The sequence below is a fragment of the Pipistrellus hanaki genome, assembly GCF_964339955.1.
Source record: "Pipistrellus hanaki genome assembly, chromosome: 3".
NCBI classification, from domain to species: domain Eukaryota; kingdom Metazoa; phylum Chordata; class Mammalia; order Chiroptera; family Vespertilionidae; genus Pipistrellus; species Pipistrellus hanaki.
Window position 1 is genome coordinate 22,447,883 of NC_140505.1, and position 17,875 is coordinate 22,465,757.

The 17,875-nt window shown below is 45.8% G+C and overlaps 1 protein-coding gene across 2 annotated transcripts in view; it reads right to left on the reverse strand.

Annotated features, from left to right (window-relative positions):
- Positions 1-12,051: 12,051 nt before the first annotated feature.
- SFRP1 (secreted frizzled related protein 1) overlaps positions 12,052-17,875 on the reverse strand; it is a 38,126-nt gene continuing 32,302 nt past the window's right edge. The window contains exons 3-4 of one of the 2 annotated variants that reach the window (XR_014794506.1): positions 13,937-15,575; positions 12,052-13,840 (exon numbers count right to left, since the gene is read on the reverse strand). Coding sequence is in view for 1 of the 2 variants with exons in the window: in XM_084877782.1 (XP_084733908.1) it covers positions 15,253-15,575 (323 nt within the window). In the remaining variant the exon portion in view is untranslated. Of the gene's footprint in view, positions 15,576-17,875 lie in introns of both variants that reach the window. The other variant, XM_084877782.1, reaches the window with a different exon arrangement.

Sequence of the window (17,875 nt, forward strand, 5' to 3'; positions counted from 1 at the left end):
TTGTATTTCAGTGGGGTCTGTTGTCATTTCGCCTCTTTCATTTCTGATTTTATTTGGGTCCTCTCTCTCTTTGCTTCTTGGTGATCCTGGCTAGGGGTTCATTAATCTTATTTATCTTTTCAAAGTAACAGCTCTTGCTTTCATTGATCTTTTGTATTTGGCGGGGGGGGGGGGGGGGATGTTGTTGTTGTTGTTTTGGTCTCTATGTCATTTATTTATGCTCTGATCTTTATTATCTCCTTCCTTCTGCTGACTCTAGGCTTTTCTTGTTGCTCTCTTTCTAATTCTTTAAGTTGTAGAGTTAGATGATTTACTACCATTTTTTCTTGTTTTTTGAGGTAAGCCTGTAGAGCTATAAACTTCCCTCTCAGACTGCTTTAATTATGTCCCATATATTTTGTATTGTTGTGTTTTCATTGTCATTCATTTCCAGGATGTTTTTAATTTCTTATTTGATCTCTTTGGTAACCCAATCATTGTTTAATAGCATGCTATCCAGCTTCCAAGTTTTTGAATTGTTTTTATTTCTAATACTATGCCATTGTGTTATATATATAACATGTGAATATAGTTTATGGGAAAGAGATGGGACTCCTGAGGTTCAAACAAAGCAGGTTGCTGCTGGGCCTCTCCTGGGTCCACACTGGTAGTCTTTCCTACAGACCAATGGCAGGGCTTCAGTCCAGATCTGCCTCACCACCCATGAGCGTCCACCATGGGAAAGGGTCCAAAATGTCAGCGCTGCTCCCACAGACACCTTAGAGCTGCATCCCTGTTCCTCCTAGTGGAACTCCCACACAGATATGCAGATATGGCACATGCTATCTGTGGTCCCCATGGACAGAGAACTGATGAGGTGTCTGACCTCAGATGGACCTCAGCAAACCCTGTGAGGTTCAAATACATGTCATTGACAGAATGGAGCCTGTTCCAGGAAGAATGGCAGGGTGCTACCAATAGGAGGGTACTACCAAAACTCTCTGACATGAAAAACTACTGTAGGTGTTTTCTTTCTTTCTTTTTTTCCTTTCTTTCTTTCTTCCTTCCTTCCTTTCTTTCTTTCTGATCTGTCACAAAACTACTGTATTTTGTAAAATACAATGAAAGCAAATTATTAGAAAAATATTGAATAAAAGCAAAGCATGCAACAAGCTCAAAACTTGTGTTATTAGATTTGACAGACAAAATTACTCCATTAAATTGCAATTTCTGCACTTATTTCATTGTGTATCAGTGGTAGCCAGTCTATAGATTATGTCTGAGGAGCACGAGCTGGGGTCAATTAGTGGCAGCCACTGCACTTTCAAAGTAGCCAGTGGTTAAAACCCACAGGCATTTAAGACCCAGCCTGTGGTCCCTGCTGGTCTCCTGGAAGCAAGTTCTGATTCAGTTGGTTTCCCAAACATCCACCTTCAGTGGGTCCCAGCACCAGCTCTGAATTCCCTCGGCACTCCTGCCATTCCCTTGGCCTGGGATGCCCTCTCCCTGAATTGGCATATCCAGGCCTAACCTTTCTCTGAGACCCAACTGCAGTGCCAGCTGCCCCACTCTTTGATCATCCTGGAAGTATGATGATTCCCAAGAGGTCTCCTACCTGCAATCTTCTGGGGACCTCTCAGGAGCCATCATACGTTTCCTCTTGCACACCTCACTCCCTGCCTGGTAGTCACTGATGCCTGTGTTTTACCTTCCATGTGATATTCTAAAGTACTTGGGATGGATTTATTTCCATTTGTTTTTTGCAGCCTTCATAACAACTGGCACATGCTGCCCAGTAAAGCTGACTTTTCTCAATGCTAGAAAACAGCAGAACCCACTCCCTGAGTCTGCATGGAGCAGGCTGGGCAGAGGTAAACAGCTATTTGTCTGCTCTTCCTGACTCAGGTGCCAGGAAGGTGAAGGCCCTGATGGACCAGGGAAATCCCAAGCGCAGGAAGGGAAAATGGTTGGTTGCTAAGTGGTTCCTTTTGAAGGGCTCTGTGTCCCTCCTCCTTGTCTCTGTCAGGCAGGACAGTTCCTTTCAACCCTTGTACTGCCCAGTGATCCAGAAAGAAAGATGAAGGGAGGAAGAGAGGGAAGGAGGGAAGGAAGGAGGGAGGGAGAGAAGGAGAGAGAGAGAGAGAGAGAGAGAGAGAGAGAGAGAGAGAGAGAGAGAGAGAGAGAGAGAGAAATGAGGAGCTTGCCTGCTGGGGTTGGAAAATCTTGCCACTGCAAGAGTGCTGATCACTTTGGATTGGGTGTAGCTGTTTTCCCCTCATGTTCCTCAGTGTGGTGAGCTTAAGGGGGTGGAAAAAACACTCTATGAGGGGATTTTTCCATTTAAGGGGCCTAAGCTGCAGAAGTAATTCAGAAATGAGGGTCTGCTGCACACAGAGCTTCCAACTCACATCTTCCTGAACTTTGGAAAACCTCTTCTGTCCCAGAAATGCCCAGGATAAAAGGGACAGTATTTATAATCGTGGTAAATAGACAAAACAAAATTTACCATCTTAACTATTTTTAAGTGCACAGCTGTGCAACCGATCTCTCGTTCTTTTTTCATCTTCCAACCTTGAAACTATAACCTTTAAGCATTTCTCCACTCCCCCTGCTTGAGCTCCTGGCAGCCACCACTCTACTTTATGTCTCTATAAATTTGACTACTCTAGGTACCTCCTATAATCATACCATGTTTGTCTTTTTGTTACTGGCTTATTTCACTTCGTATAATGTCCTCAGGTTTCATCCATGTTGTAACATGTGTCAGGATTTCCTTCTTTTTTTAAGGCTAAATAGCGTTCTATTTTATGAATAGACTATGCTTTGTTTATCTACTCATCTAGCTTTTGTTTATTGTGGGGGGAAATGCTAGGAACATGGGTGTGCAAACAGCTCTTTGAGATCTTGCCTTCAGGTTTTTTTTGTTGTTGTTTGGTTTTTTAGTATATACTTAGAAGTGGACTTGCTGGATCAGATGGAAATTCTATTTTTAATTTCTGAGGAACTATCATATTATTTCCCATACCAGCTGTACTATTTTACATTCCCACCAATAGTGCACAGGGCTTTCAATTTCTCCACATCTTTGCCAGTGATTACTGCTTTCTGGGGGTCTCTTTTGGCAAGTGTTGTTTTGTTTCAGGGGGTATTTTTACAGGAGCCAACCTAATGGGTGTGAGGTGGTATCTCACTGTAGTTTTGATTTGTATTTCCCTAATGATGTCTGATATTGAGCATCTTTTCATGTGCTTCATGGCCATTGCTGTAACTTCTTTGGATTAATGTCTATTCAAGTCCTTTGCCCACTTTCTAATAGGGTTGTTGGTTTCTGGGTGGGTGTTTTTTTTTTTCAGTTGTAGGGGCTCTTTATACATTCTGGATATGAATCCCTTATCAAATACATGATTTGTAAATTCCACTTCATGCGTTGCCTTTCAGCTCTGTTGATTGCATTCTTTGATGCACAGAAGTTTTTCATTTTGATGTGGTCTAATTTATCTTTTTATTTTCTTATGGTTCCTGAAAGGAACAGTATTTTAAGCCAATGGTCCTTCTCCAGATACCATTAAGTGATAGTTAAAACTCCACACCAGTGAATACAATGTGCATCCCAGTATCACAGACCGGCCCTGGGAACAGGCATGGGCCAACTTAAACAAACCCTTTCTTTCTGTTGCTTTCTGTGTCCAAGTTTATGTATGAGGTTATCAGAAATCCTTTCTTTGCAGGCCCATGTTAAATTTAGGATTTTTGTTAATCCTCACCCAAGGATATTTTTTCCATTGATTTTTAGAGAGAGTGAAAGGCAGGGAGGGAAGGGGAGAGAGAAATATTGATGTGAGGACACATTGATTGGTTGCCTCCCATATACTCCTTGACCAGGATGGGAGAAGGAACCTGCAACCTAGGTAGTGCCCTTGACCGGTAATTGAACTTAAGACTCTTTGTTGCACAGGCCGATGCCCTAACCACTGAGCACACCAGCCAGGGCAGGATTTTATTTTAGCTTCATTGTTCTGTTGGTGCTGGTTGGGTTTTGTTTTGATGCTGGTGGTGTTTTTTTCCCCAGCCTCTGAGTATGTTTTTTTCAAGTCCTACCCAAGGAAAGTTGAAGAGTTAAGAACCACATAAAAGAACCAAAATGAACCACTTATTTAGGAGAAAATGTCCCAGATTTTTCTGGCCAGCTCAGATCTTTACTACTTGTACCAGAAGGGATCATTCTAAAAAGTCAATAAATGGTCCCAAGGGGAGTGAGCCAAATGCAGACATTTAACTGTTCAGAAAGATAAGACTTGAAAGCATCTGATGAGAAAGTGCTCAGCATTCAGGTCCTGGCTCTGGGCTTTATGAGCCCTTGTTCTGATCCACTGTCAGTTGCTGGGTCCTCTGCCAAACAAACACTGGAAAACCATCTTTTCCCTAATTTCGCTGCTATGTCAGCAGCTGTGAAGTCAGACCAACATTTAACACATTTGAATCTGATGGCACGAATTCACCATTTTCCTCTCATAATGGAAAAAAAAAAAAAAAGATTGTTTCATTGATGACACCTTCAACCCAACAGTACCAATAGGAGGTGAGGAAGGGGCATCCTGGCAGGGACAGCCAAGCTACAGGAATGCTGCCCAACCTCTTCACCCTTCGGAGTAACTTTCCTTTCCCCTGGAGGGTCTTCCAGAGGCTCTGGTAGGCAAGACTTTGAAGTCCAACTGTTCCCACCCTCCCCTTTCTGAACACCAGTTACTCAGGTACCAGCCCTGTGCAAGGCACAATGCTGAGGGCAATGGCAGTGGTGACGGGGTGACACACAGAACTGGCAGTACACAAGTATAATATTAGCATGAGGTATTCTTTTTTTTTTTAATGTACCTATTCTTTTATTTAAATATAGTTTTGTTGATTTCAGAGAGAGGAAGGGAGAGGGGGAGAGAGATAGAAACATTAATGATGAGAGAGAATCCATTGACTGGCTGCCTCCTGCATGCCCCCCGCCGGGGATTGAGCCCACATCCTGGGCATATGCCCTTCACCGGAATCGAACCTGCAATCCTTCAGTCCACAGGCCAATGATCTATCCACTGAGCCAAACCAGCTAGGGCTAGCATTAGGTATTCTAATGTATGATGTATCTCACAGTGTCTACAAACAGGCTGAAGTGATTAAAGCATTCCAGAAACAAGAGTGACCCACACAAGACAGACTTGGCACCACAAGATTTAACATTTTAACATCCCACTGTACATCACATATGGTGGGTGCTTGCAGAAGAGGGGCCTGATTTTTGGAGCCTAATTACACACATAGATACTGACACAAACTCAAGCACACACACCCCAATGCCAACATGCTGACCCTGACGTACACCCACACCCTGGAAAGAGATGTGCTAGTGGCACACAAGTCCAGGGATACATTTTTTTTTTTTTAAAGTTTCTCTCCTGAAAGAAATAAGAAATGGGCAAAAGCCCAGAGCTTCCTAAAAATGTTTGGTGGCCCATAAAGGCACTTATGACTGAATTTATAGTATGTCATCATCCTTTTGCCTGATTCCAAACAGGTTTTATGTGCAGCCCCTAAGAAAATGCATGCACCCCAAGTTCCTGGAAAGACTGATTTTTTGAAAGAGTAACAGTGTCCATGGGAGGCAGTCCCTGGAATTTCGGGTGAAGGCAACATGGGGTGTTTATCCCAGAATTTCAAGAGCTCTCCATAGACACACGTTTATTCCTGTAAACAGACGATGGTCTTTCTTTTTATGTCCTCTGGCTCATTTTCAGCACAGGTCAAGTTCAAATGCTTTGTGCTGCCTGGAAAGTGACTGGGCCGTGAGGAAGTCCAGGTGGTTCTGATTAGGTCTAGAAGCACATGACTCTGTCCAATATAGAGCCCAATTGATTCCAAAGGTCTGTGCTCCCGTCCTCTCGGTCCAAGTTTTATTCCTGACGGAATGCAACTCCCCAGTTCAAAGGCAAAAATCATTGACTTCTTCTTCTTCCCAACTACCCTCCTCACAAACAGGCCCTAAGAAAGAAGAAGAAGAAAGGCTGGCTCCGGATAGAGGCCCTGGAGGACTGTTTGGACATCACTCACCCTTTGTAAATCAACATTTTTAGTGAGCTGAGTGCATATGAATCAGAAACACAAGGGTCACATTTCCTCTGGAATACTTGGACTAGGGATGCGAAATGCACTCCGCGTTCAGCCTAATCTGAAATCAGGAGGCAGGCCAGGCCCTTGTCAAGTCTCCCTTGTCCTGATACTTGGCCCAGCCACCAGGAACCCCAGCTGGTCAGGCCGGAGCTGCGGCTCACAGCCCCGGATTCCTGCGGCGGGCTCCCGACAGCCCAGCCGCCCCGAGGGCCCGCCTGCTAGGGGAACCTGCACCGGGCCCCCTAATCGATACCAACCGTGCCAGAGGCATGGTGAGGGGCCTTCCCTGGCAGGCGGAGTATGAGGCAAGCGATAATGAGAACAATGAGAGGGTCTGACATGGAAAGTTCAGTAGGAAACAAGCAATTACATGAGAGCAAACATGCCCCACGCCACTCACAATCATCTGAACACAGAACAGCGATTGTGAAGACGGAGAGCAGCCAGGGCTGACCCCGAGTGAGTCATCTGCACTTTGGCCAAAGAGTCCTCCTGGGGCGGAGCTCTGACCCTCCCTGGGCACGCAGGTGACCTTGTGTGCACGCACGCACGCACGGACACGCGTGTCTGTGCCTTGTGAAACACATGCATTTCATTTGACTTGATGGAAAGCTGGATCCCTTTCCCTGGCAGTTGAAACCACTTCTCCTGAACAAACACATTTCCGTCCACTAGGCGGGGAGGAAACAGTGAGTCAGAAGGGAGGAGAGGATTTTCTCTGGACCTGCTGAAGGTTCGGTGTGAGGCTTGCTGGGAAGCGTCCAGACCAGGAGAGAACAGTTCCCAGCGGCCTGCGGTGCTCTCCAGCTCAGCACAATAGGTTGCAGGTGTGCTAGGAGGCACACTGAGCAGGACACACCAGCTGTCCTGTCCCACCATCAAGATGCACGGCATGGTCAGGCCAGTTCTGAGGGTTTGAAAGGGGAGCTCTTTCTTGCCAGCTCATGGGTAGAAATACATGCTAGTCTGGGTTCTGGTGCATATCTATGCAGTGCCTCCCTCGACCCTGGGATGCCTGCATCATCTGTCCAGTTCAGTCCTCATGTCACAGGAGCTGGCAGTCCTGGCACTGCAATGAGGAGGCAACTGGAGAGAATTGTGAGAGGACGCAGAGCTTATACAAGTCAGGGTTGGCAAGTCGGGGTCAGAGGTAGGAAGGATTCATGCTGACATTCATTGCAGTTTACAGGCTGGTGCTCATTTTTCCTCCAGCCATCCACAAGCTGCCTCCTTCCCCTTCTTCCTCTCCTCTACATCCTCTCCTCTACATCCAAAGCCAGGTCAGGACCGGCTTTGCCATGCTAGAGGGATATCCTGCTGCTGGAAGTCACTGCTTCACTGGCCAAGGCCAGCGACCAAGTTCAGGTTCCAGATGGCCCGAGCTGCCAGCCTTGGGAGGCTGTGCTGACCCCAGAGGAATCCAGTTAATTCTGAGGAACCCACCCTGGCTGTCCCGGGTCCACATTGTGAAATAGGCACTTGGTTTTCGGCCTGTTATGCCTTTATTCCTTCAGATTATGGGCTTCCTTTTCTAGGCAAAGAGTCAAAATTGCCATGATCTGCAGGAACTCTCCAGAGAACTAGACAGCGAAAGGAGAAACGGAGGTCCTGAAACCACCTCCTACCACCAGTCCATCCGCAGGGCCAAACAGTGACAGGCGATTCTGGTGAAAATTAGTAAACAGTGCCACAGAGATGGGATCATGTACCACACATTTCAACAGCAAATCCTTGTCGTTGTTTTTTTTTTTGTTTTGTTTTGTTTTTTTTGAAACCTAATGTGAGGTTCTGGGTTTCAACTGCTTTTTTTCAAGTCTTAACATCTATGAAACCTCAAAGAGCTGGCCCAGGGCCCCACCTGGCTAGCCAAGGAACAGGCCTCCTGCGTGCGCATAGTCTGAGAGCCCAGGACGCAGGCACACCCAGGAAGGGAAGTAAGAACCAGTAGGAACCTTTTCTTGGAGCTCACAGATGCCCACAGCAGAGCCACGCTGAGCCCCATGGACAGAACCTGAGAATTCCAAATCCTTCACCCCGGCTCCTGCCCACGAATTCTGGCATCCAGGTGATAGGCAAGTCATCCTAATTAAAACCACGTGGTGGGCTTTCAGCCGTGGAAAATTGCTGGGTCCTTTCTCCTTCCTCCCACCTCCTCTTTCTCTCCTCTTAAGCACACACGTGCAACTTTCCCTCCCTTTATTTAAGCAAACAACTCCCTCCATGATTAAGCACAGCCCCTGCTTATCTAAATAGTCCGCAGATGTATAAAGACACGGGAGCTTTCTGCTCCTAGTTGGAGCCGGTTCTGGTACCCATCTTCCCCAAGCCTACAAAAGGCAGCCTTCCCCACCTTCGCTGACAGAAATTCCTGACGCCTGTTCCCCTGCTAAATCAGCCTTGCTTGGCAGGCTGTCCTCAATTTATCAAAGAGGTGGGATTTCCCCTCCAAATACTTCGGCTCCCCACCCCCCTTGTCTTGGCCTCTCCCATAACCTGAGCTTGAAACTGCCCAGATGTGAACAAATGGAACATGAAAAGTCCCAATTCTCTTGTCAAAAGTCTGATATTGCTTTAGCGGTCGAGGTAAAAACCACCAGTTGGTTAACGCCAAGGATCAGTTGGTGGTCCAGGACAGGGGGCTGGAGGGAGTTTGGTAAAGGGCACAGACCTGATTCTAAAGGGAAGGGATCTGTGAGTTTCCAACATAAATGGAGGGAAAAGAACCAGCCCTTCTGGCCGTGGACAAAAGTGATATCAAATGGGTGGGTTGAGACAATGAACCCAGCTTTGGGTTTCTAACCAGGACTCTTCTGTAATGGGCAGTTAGAGACACATGAGCAGAGCAACAACCAATGCAGACACTCACCAGGACCGAAAGCCCCGGGTGCCAAGCAAGGGGCAAAACTGGGACAATAAGGATGTTGCTCCCAGGGTGAGCCCCATCCTTAGCTTAAAGCTGGTTATGCGGTTTAAGGTTTCCTTACCTTTCATGCCGCTGGTCATTCAGTTTGGACTTCCTGACCTTTTCCTCCCTAAAGATAATATCTAGGCCTCAGCTGTATTTCAGCTCCAGGCCCAGAAAAGCAACAAAACCAAACAAGTGATGCAGTGGCTGCCTCAGGACCAGCTGCACTGACTAATAATCCCGTGCCCTGACTCTAACCAATCAGTGAGACCACAACCCTGAAAGAACACACCTGGAGAGCTAATGAATAGTCTATTGAGAACCTTCCCCAAGAGTCCCACCTGCAAGAGAGAGATAAATACCCTCAAAGCAAAGGATCCAGCGCATGTTCTCCCCACTGGGGAGCACACTGGGCCATTTCCTTTCCCCATTTTTCCCTTCTGAGAGTCCCAGAGAGACTTGTAACCAGGGGAGCAATGGGCAGTGGCAGCTTGTCCCAGGCTAACCCGCTGACCCTGTTTTAAAGGCCCTCTTTCTCTGACCTCCTAGTGAGCCAAAGCAGCCCAGCCTAGGCTCTCCTGATGCTTCTCTGTGCTAAGCCCTTTCTTGTTTTACTATCCTCAGCTTGTTGGCCAATAAGTTCTTGCTTGCTTTGCTGCACTTTGTCTCTTAATTGAAATATTGCCTTCAAGAAGAACCAAGGTCTTATCTCTCCAGTAACCCTTCCACAATTTGGTTTTCTTTCCAACCCAAAACATGGTTAATATTTTTATTCCTTAGGAGATAGGCCCTATGTGGGCATTCCAAAAATGGCTTTATTGTAACAGGAGGGAGCAAAGACACTACTGAGCCTTGGCAGCCCTTCTTGCCTGCCCCTTAGAGCCTGCTACTCAGTGTGCTCTTCAAATGTACCCGATGAGGTCAGCCTCTCCCCACAGCAGGAGCCCATGCAAAATGCAGAACTCCAGCCTAGCTGGCATGGCTCAGTGGTTGAGCATCGACCTTTGAACCAGGAGATCACAGTTCAATTCCTGATCAGGGCACATGCCAGGGTTGTGGGCTCTATCCCCAGGGGGGTTATGCAAGAGGCAGCCAATCAATTATTTTTTTCTCATCATTAATGTTTCTATCTCTCTCTCCCTCTCCCTTCTTCTCTGAAATCAATATATATATATATATATATATATATATATATATATATATATATATATATATACACATTTTTTTTTTAAAGGAAGAAATGCAGAACTGCAGCCCCACCTCAGGCCTATGGAGCGGAATCTGCATTGTAACCAGGTCTCCAGAGGGCTCACATGCATATTAAAGTTTTTGAAACACTCATTGGAGAACTAGATGTACCCAGTGATAAAGGAGTTAGGCTCAATCTCTCCCTCCTGAATCTGACTTCTATTAACTGATACTTAGTAAGAGTAGCTCAGAACACTTCAGAAAGGGCTGCACTAATATGAAGTGTATGGATAGAGAAAAAGAAAATGCCCTCCAAAAATCTGTCATCCCCAGCCACTTATGTCCTACTTGCATGTTTTACAAAGTAAGACCCAGTGGAGTTCAGGCACCTGGATAACCTAGAGTGCTAGTTCTAAGTGCAGAGTCCAGGGCCCCATGGCAAACCTAGATAGAATCCAAACATCTGGAGGGTGGGAGCCAGAAATTGCATGTTAACAAGTTCCCCTCAATGATACTAAGATTTAAGAATGATTCTCCCTACGCCCTTTGATTACTATTGGATGATGGGTACAGATTTCCCTTTCTCGGGAACAAACATGAAATGTTGGCACCTCTGAATTCATGATAGGGAGGTGGCATTAGAAGAGAGACCAGCCTAAGTTGGATAACATAGTGATTGGCCCTTCACCTCTTTCTGCCCCTAAGTAGGTGAGCACCGGTGTGATTCCTTGAAGAGAGGTAGTGCTATAGAGATTGAAGGCAAGGTTACTGTTTGGGTGGGACCAGCATCTTAGACACAAGGTTCCAGCACCCCTTGGACACCCCAAACTCCTGGGCAGCTTCACTCTTTTGCTGATTTATTTTACAAAAATGCAAACGGCATTGGGAAACCATGGGCCATCCACACCCAGCCTACAAGACCTTTTTCTTCTTATTAATCACAGGGGAACTGAAAGGAAATGCTAGTATTTGCCTTGGCTGGGTTAGCGTATCACTAGTTCACCAGTCAGGTACACTAGATGAGAAAATCTTTCCATACTGGAGTGCAACGTCAGTGGAATTTGTACAATCCCCAGACCATGCCTAGAAAATGGCGTCTCTGTGTTTAGGTGTGGTTTTGTGTGATGGAGCATTTGCTCACTTGTAGGTAAAACTGCCAGCAGCCTGAGGTTTGGAAATGCCTTGTTCATCAGGGATGACATCAACTGAAGCTGTCACTGTAATTGCTTACAGAGTAAGAAGTTGCACTGAACAACTCCTTAGGCAAGAAGCATATAACTTAATAGGAAACAGCCTGGGCCTGGTCAGGGCCACACTGTGCGTCCAAAGGGGAAGTTCAGTGCTAAGTCAAGTGTTGTCCCCACAAAACTAGCCCTTGGGAGTCCTGGGTTCTAATTCCAGCAATGCCCAAACTCTTACCATGTCTCATTTTAGCTTCTCCATCTGTACATTAAAATGGTCCCTCTAAAGTCTCAGTGTCTGAGGGGCAAGAGCATCTGAAACCAGAAAAGAACTCAGGCAGGGTTGAAAAATACATTCTTGTAGAGCAAGTATTTGACCTTCTCTCTGATCTGAAACACACACAACCAGGAGAAACACACCTGGGAGTCATTCATGGGAGCAGATGGTAAACGGGAGGTGGGGGTGAGGGCGGCCTGCGGTGCCCCCAGGAGCTTCTCCAGCCCACCCACACCCAGCTACTCCTTGCAAGTCGTGACACTGAGGCCAGAAAACATCACTGAGAAAATCAGGAGTGGGGTAAGAATGCCATGGAAGAGGATGAGTGATGTACTATCGGGGGGAAAAAGTCACAGCTCAGATGATCATTGATAATTGAGTGATTTTAGTCAAGTGAATATTGATACATGGCAGGAAAAGCATGAAAATAAAATGAACACATACGGGAATTACTATTAACACAAGTGATAACATCAAAACATCTGGTAAAAATGCAGTTTAAAAAAAACACAACACAAATGAAATGGAATGTAAAACATTTTCACAGTATTCAAAGCTTTTATAAAAGATTTAGACTCTAAAAGAGGAGTGCTACGGGAAGGAACTAGAGGAAACAAATTTCATCTGTGTTCCTATGTATCTGCGGGTGACAGGTCTGGATGGCCAGTACCTTACGCTGTGGGCGTGACCGAAGGTGTGTTCTCAACAGGTCGTCTGATACCACCACATCTGTACAGTTACAACAGGGCAGCTAGTTACCAGGAGTTTGAGGAGAAACACAGCCTCTAGGTTTGGGAAAAGGGGTTTCTGTAATTTATAGATGCAAATGAAACCGAGCTCTGATTGGATTCCACGTTGGTGCTAATTCAGTGTCCTACTGGATATTCTAAAAGTAAAACGTTCCTGGAATTCTCACCTCCCTTCCTATCTTCTAAGATAATTACTAATGTTTTCCAAAGATTGAGCTGAGTACTGCCAATGACCTCACAGGATTCTACCAAGAATGATTATCTGAAACTTGTACAAACAGGACCTTTGCACTAGCAATAATTGCCAAATCACACACATTCCTCCTCTTTTGGGAACGGATGACCAAGCCAATGAGTCTGCACATTGGCTTTGTTATGGCCTTTCTTGAGCAAATCAAAGGTTTAGGATAATAATACGGATTTGGGCCCACAGCCCTTTTACGTCCTGAAATCAGTATTGTATAGAGGTGGGGGGGGGGTGGGGGGTGTCTCAAATCCACAGTAAACCCCAAAGTCCTAGGACACTGTGGTTGGGGTGAATCCAGCTGCAATTCATATTTCCAATTTACTTTGGACTTTTTCTAAAAATGTCACCTTCTACCTGAGAATTCCCATTTAAAGGGTTGCACAGCATGGCCACCTATTATTCTCCCATAATCTCCCTGCTGTAACTGCGAATACCCCACACAGGTCCCTCACCCAAGGCCGCTGCCTTGGAATGAGGGTCCTTTTGCACTATGCTGTCGAAACGAGCAGACACAACAGATACATATGTTCCGTGAACTCTTGAGCTAATCAACCAAACCTAAGACCCAGATCCAAGCACTCATGAAATTGCGCTGAATTTCAGTTGACAATAGGAAAGTAGAATATTTCTAATTAACTAATACACACACACACACACACACACACACACACACACACACACATTTTTCAAAACTATTCAAAATTACAGGCAAATCATTTAAGATCCCCCCAACACTTTATGATTAAAGTTTGGAGAAAACCAAAAAAAAAAGGTATTAAAATGATGGGATCCCTAATTGTGAGAGGTTAATGACATCAGGATAACCCTCAGGTAGGTAACGAGGTTGGCAGGCAGATTTTTCAGTCTGGAGTCTTCGGACGTTAACAGCATGTCCCACTGTTTCTGTGTTGGGCCAGGATGGCGCGGGCAACACTGGCCGGCCTCTCTGCAGCACCACATTGGGATAACCACTCGCCCAGAGGGGCAATTGCTCAGGTCCTCAATTAAGAATCAGGCTCGGGGAAGAAATTAGCATCGATTGTTTAGAACTGCTTCCTATACACTGAACCAGAGGAATGACGTTGCTTAAGTGAACAGGTTTACGCACATCGTTTATTAAACAGAAGGTTTTGAGAAATGCCTAGGGACATCAGAAAAAAACTGCAGAGGTAGGTTGCCTTTGAAACTCTCTCCTTGACTGAGGAGACACTTGTGGCTTAACTTTCCCTCTGCAGAAATAAAAATAAAAATTGTTACTGCAGGAGCACAGGCAGCCTGGCTGTTCTGAATGTCTTTGACCTGTTGAAAGGAATCCATTTCTTCACAGGAAAGAAAGGGACGGGAAGCACTGTGAGTTTTGAAGAGCGTTGTGTTGGGGCCGGAGCAATCCAGACTCCTCAGGAGGGAGGACCCACGGCTATCCACCAGTTACATCCACCTCCCACCCAAAATGCTGAGCGATAGCACCGCTCCACCAGAAAGCTGCCTCAGATGCATGAGACCCTGGTCTTAGCACTCCTTTCAAATGCTCAGTGTAGATTTTTTTAAAAAAAAAATTCTTTGAAAAGCAACTGGGTTTTTTCAGTTGTCCTTCTTTAAGAAAATGTGAAATGAACAGATGACATTAGAACACTAATCTCTTCACCCAATTACAGTTCACCAGGACTAACCATTTGCTAGACTGTTCTAAATTTTTCTTTTCTTCTCTTATCTATGCTTTTTAAAAACCACTAGCCAAGGCCTCTGGGTCTGAATATAGTCATCTCTCTCAGCCGTGGGCCTGGTGCCACAGTGTTTCCCTTCCTCACATAAAGACCAGCCCGTGCTGCCCTCACCGTGTGTGGGGGTTCGATCCTGACGGAGGCGATGTCAGCTGTCACTCCCATGGCATCTGAGACTGGCTGATTCGTAGCAAAAGGCAATCCCCTGGGGGAAGCAGGGCGGACATGGCTCCATTTGTTTTCACTGCTACACACTGTGCTGTGCTTTTCTTCCCTGCACCTCCTGCTCCCTGGAACGGATCTGAAGTTGTAAGTGTGGTGGGTGTCCGTGTCTGCCTAAAGCAGACAGGAAATTACCCTGGAACCGAAAGCAACATGTCTTCCCAGGAGTTAGAATTGCCTAGTTCCAAAGGAATCGATTAGCTCATCGACCCACAAGCAATTTGTAATGACACAAAGAAAGCCGTGGGCCTTAGTGCTTGCTGCTGTCTCTTATGTTTTGCCTAATCCCTTTTTTGGTGTGGAACATTTTTATGTCTTTTTAGTGAGTGTGTCTCTGGTTGAATGGTTTTGCACCTCCTTCTACTCAGTGACATGTGGCTCCAGACTGGAGATCAGACAAGACTTCCTAATCTAACAGGGTTTCCCTACCTGGGCGTGCGGCTTTAAATACTGGCTATACTGGGGCTGGAGGGGGGTGTGGAGGGGAGAGGAGGGATGCTGCAAGAGGAAAGCCAATGGGATTACAACGTCCTCTACCCACAGAAGCAGTGAGTTTCGGCGTTGTCTGCTCAGCCCCGCCCCTCACCCCAACCAGGGCCCCCCCGCCCCAACCCGCCCTGCCCGTGAGCGTCACTTAAAGACCGACTGGAAAGTGGGACACTCGTGGTTTTTCATCTTCTTCATGAAGTTTTTGAATTCCTTGTTTTTCTTGTCCCACTTGTGGATGGCCGTCAGCAGGTACTGGCTCTTCACCTTGCGGCCCATGATGAGGAAGTGGGGGCTCAGGTTGTCCAGCTGGTGGCAGGGGCAGTCGGCCCCGTTCTTCAGGTACAGGACAAGCTTCTTCAGCTCCTTCTTCTTGATGGGCCCCAACTTCAGGGGTTTCTTCTTCTTGGGGATGATCTTTTTGTCACCGTTCTCTTTCTTGACTTCTTTTATTTTCATCCTCAGTGCTAGAGTGGGTGAGGGCAGGGAGGGGAGGGAAAGAAAGGGGAGAGAGAATGTTAGAACACAGCTTTTCATGTAAACAATAACCCAAACCTATGGCTGAAGAGGAGGGTGGAATGAAAGGCAAACAGCAGGCAAAAGGAGACAGTTTTATAAATAAGTACCAACGGCTCAGTTAACGGATTCTGTCCCCCTGGTTTTGTGGTGCCTACCAGTTGCTGCAAGGTGCTAGGAGTCTCAAATACGATTTCAAAACCAAAACACATTTCTCTTTCTTAAAACTCAGTGACTCAGAATATCACACAATGCTTTGAGAGAGGGAAGGGATCGTATAATCAAATATAATCCATATAATCTAATGCTTTAGACTCTGGAGTTAAAGAGAAACCCTGAGGGTTGTGTTGTTTTTATGTTATTGGTTTAGTTTTTTGTGTGTTTTTTTAACATCCAAGGGTCATAAAATTCCTCGAATGTTATGTCCTCTGAGTAAGACAAACAAAATCTATGTGTATAGATTTTCCAACAAGGGAAAGTGTTTCAAACTGTTATGCTCAAGTGCATTAGACATTAATGTCCAACTTCAGCATTGGGGAAATCAGGGCCCCCACCAGAGCCTTTTAAGAAGTTTTGACAGCAGGTACCACTGAGGTTTTGTCAATCACTGATCAGCCTCCAGCGGCTGCCACGAATGTTCATTCAACCTATTGAGTAGACCCACACGGAACCAAACTTCCTGGTAGATTAGAGCAAGTCCTGATAGATAAATCAAAGTCTAATCTAGTACATGGGCTGCTTCTGTTCTCAGCACATCCCTCTGCAGGAAGGGAAAGTCCATCAACTTGACCTTCTCTCTTCTTTATCATTATAGACCCCGAGTTAACATTATTTTAATGCTAACGTGTGGACCAGATACTTTAGTGATGGCTGCAAAGGGTCCCTGGATGAAGATAAATCAGTGTGACGGCATTCTCTAAGCGGTCAGTGTGGTAACACAGCATGTCTGTTACAGTCCACTCTGCTCTGAAGGCCAGCCAGCCCCGGTATTCCCAGAGGAGTTGGAAATCATTTTCTAGATGCTAGTCGCCAGACTATTTGTACATCCTCTGAGTTCTTCTGAGTTCAAAATTACTCAGCCCCCTCTTTTTAATAACACAAAGCTCCCACCCACAAGCCATGAGGAATGACTTGAATCTGAACTAAGTAACAAGAGCTAACAATTATAAAAGCATAGGGCATGCCTACGAGTGTGCTGAGCCTTTCCATGCATTTCCTCAATTAAACCTAACAACTCTATAAGGAAGGTGCCATTATTTCCCCCAACTAACAGATGAGGGGGAAAAATGAGGCACAGGGGTTACCTTGCTCAAAGTCACTAATCCTAAATTGAAACTCATGTCTGAATATGCACTTTTAATCACTGTGCTGCCCATGCTGACTCTTTGATTGCAAAATTCTTTTTTTTTTAATTATTTTTATTGATTTTTTTTTTTTACAGAGAGGAAGAGAGAAGGATATAGAGTTAGAAACATCGATGAGAGAGAAACATCAATCAGCTGCCTCCTGCACAGCCCCTACTGGGGATGTGCCCACAACCAAGGTACATGTCCTTGACTGGAATCAAACCTGGGACTGACCCTTCAGTCCGCAAGCGGATGCTCTATCCACTGAGCCAAACCAGTTAGGGCTCAAAATTCTTCATAATGAACCTGAAACTTAGAGAACTGATGAAATGGACCAAGAAAATAAGGAGAAGGAATTCAAACTCCTTTCCCAGTTTCACCCACATTTCAAAATGACCTACTTAAGAAATGGTAAGAGTTCCTCCCGGTTGAAAGAGACTGTTGTGGCAAAGGAAACACTGCATTCGTGGCAGCTTTATAAAGTTAATATTTAGTTGATTAAAAAGCATACCCTTGGCCTAACCCAAGAATAAGGAGGAGAGAAGAAAATGTCCTAGGGACAAGCTTTAATGAATGAGTCAAAGTCATGGCCCCACTGCTTTCTTTTCCTTACAAAAGGATTCCAGACCTTGCAGCCTGCTTAGCCCCATGGAATAGCCTAGACCGGGTGTCGCTTATGAAATGCCTCTCTCCCGAGGGTGGCAGAAGGTTCAGGATCTGGGCACCCGGCAGCAGAATGCTCTCTCGCTGAGGGTCAGCACTGACCTCCCAGGCTGGTCCAGGCTTCCCCACACACATGGGAGGAAGTTCCTTCCTTTAGCTCTCCCCGCAGCCTGAACCAGCCACGGCCCAGCTCCACGGACTAAGCGTGGCTCCCACCCCCACTGTGAACAGTGTAGTGGGAC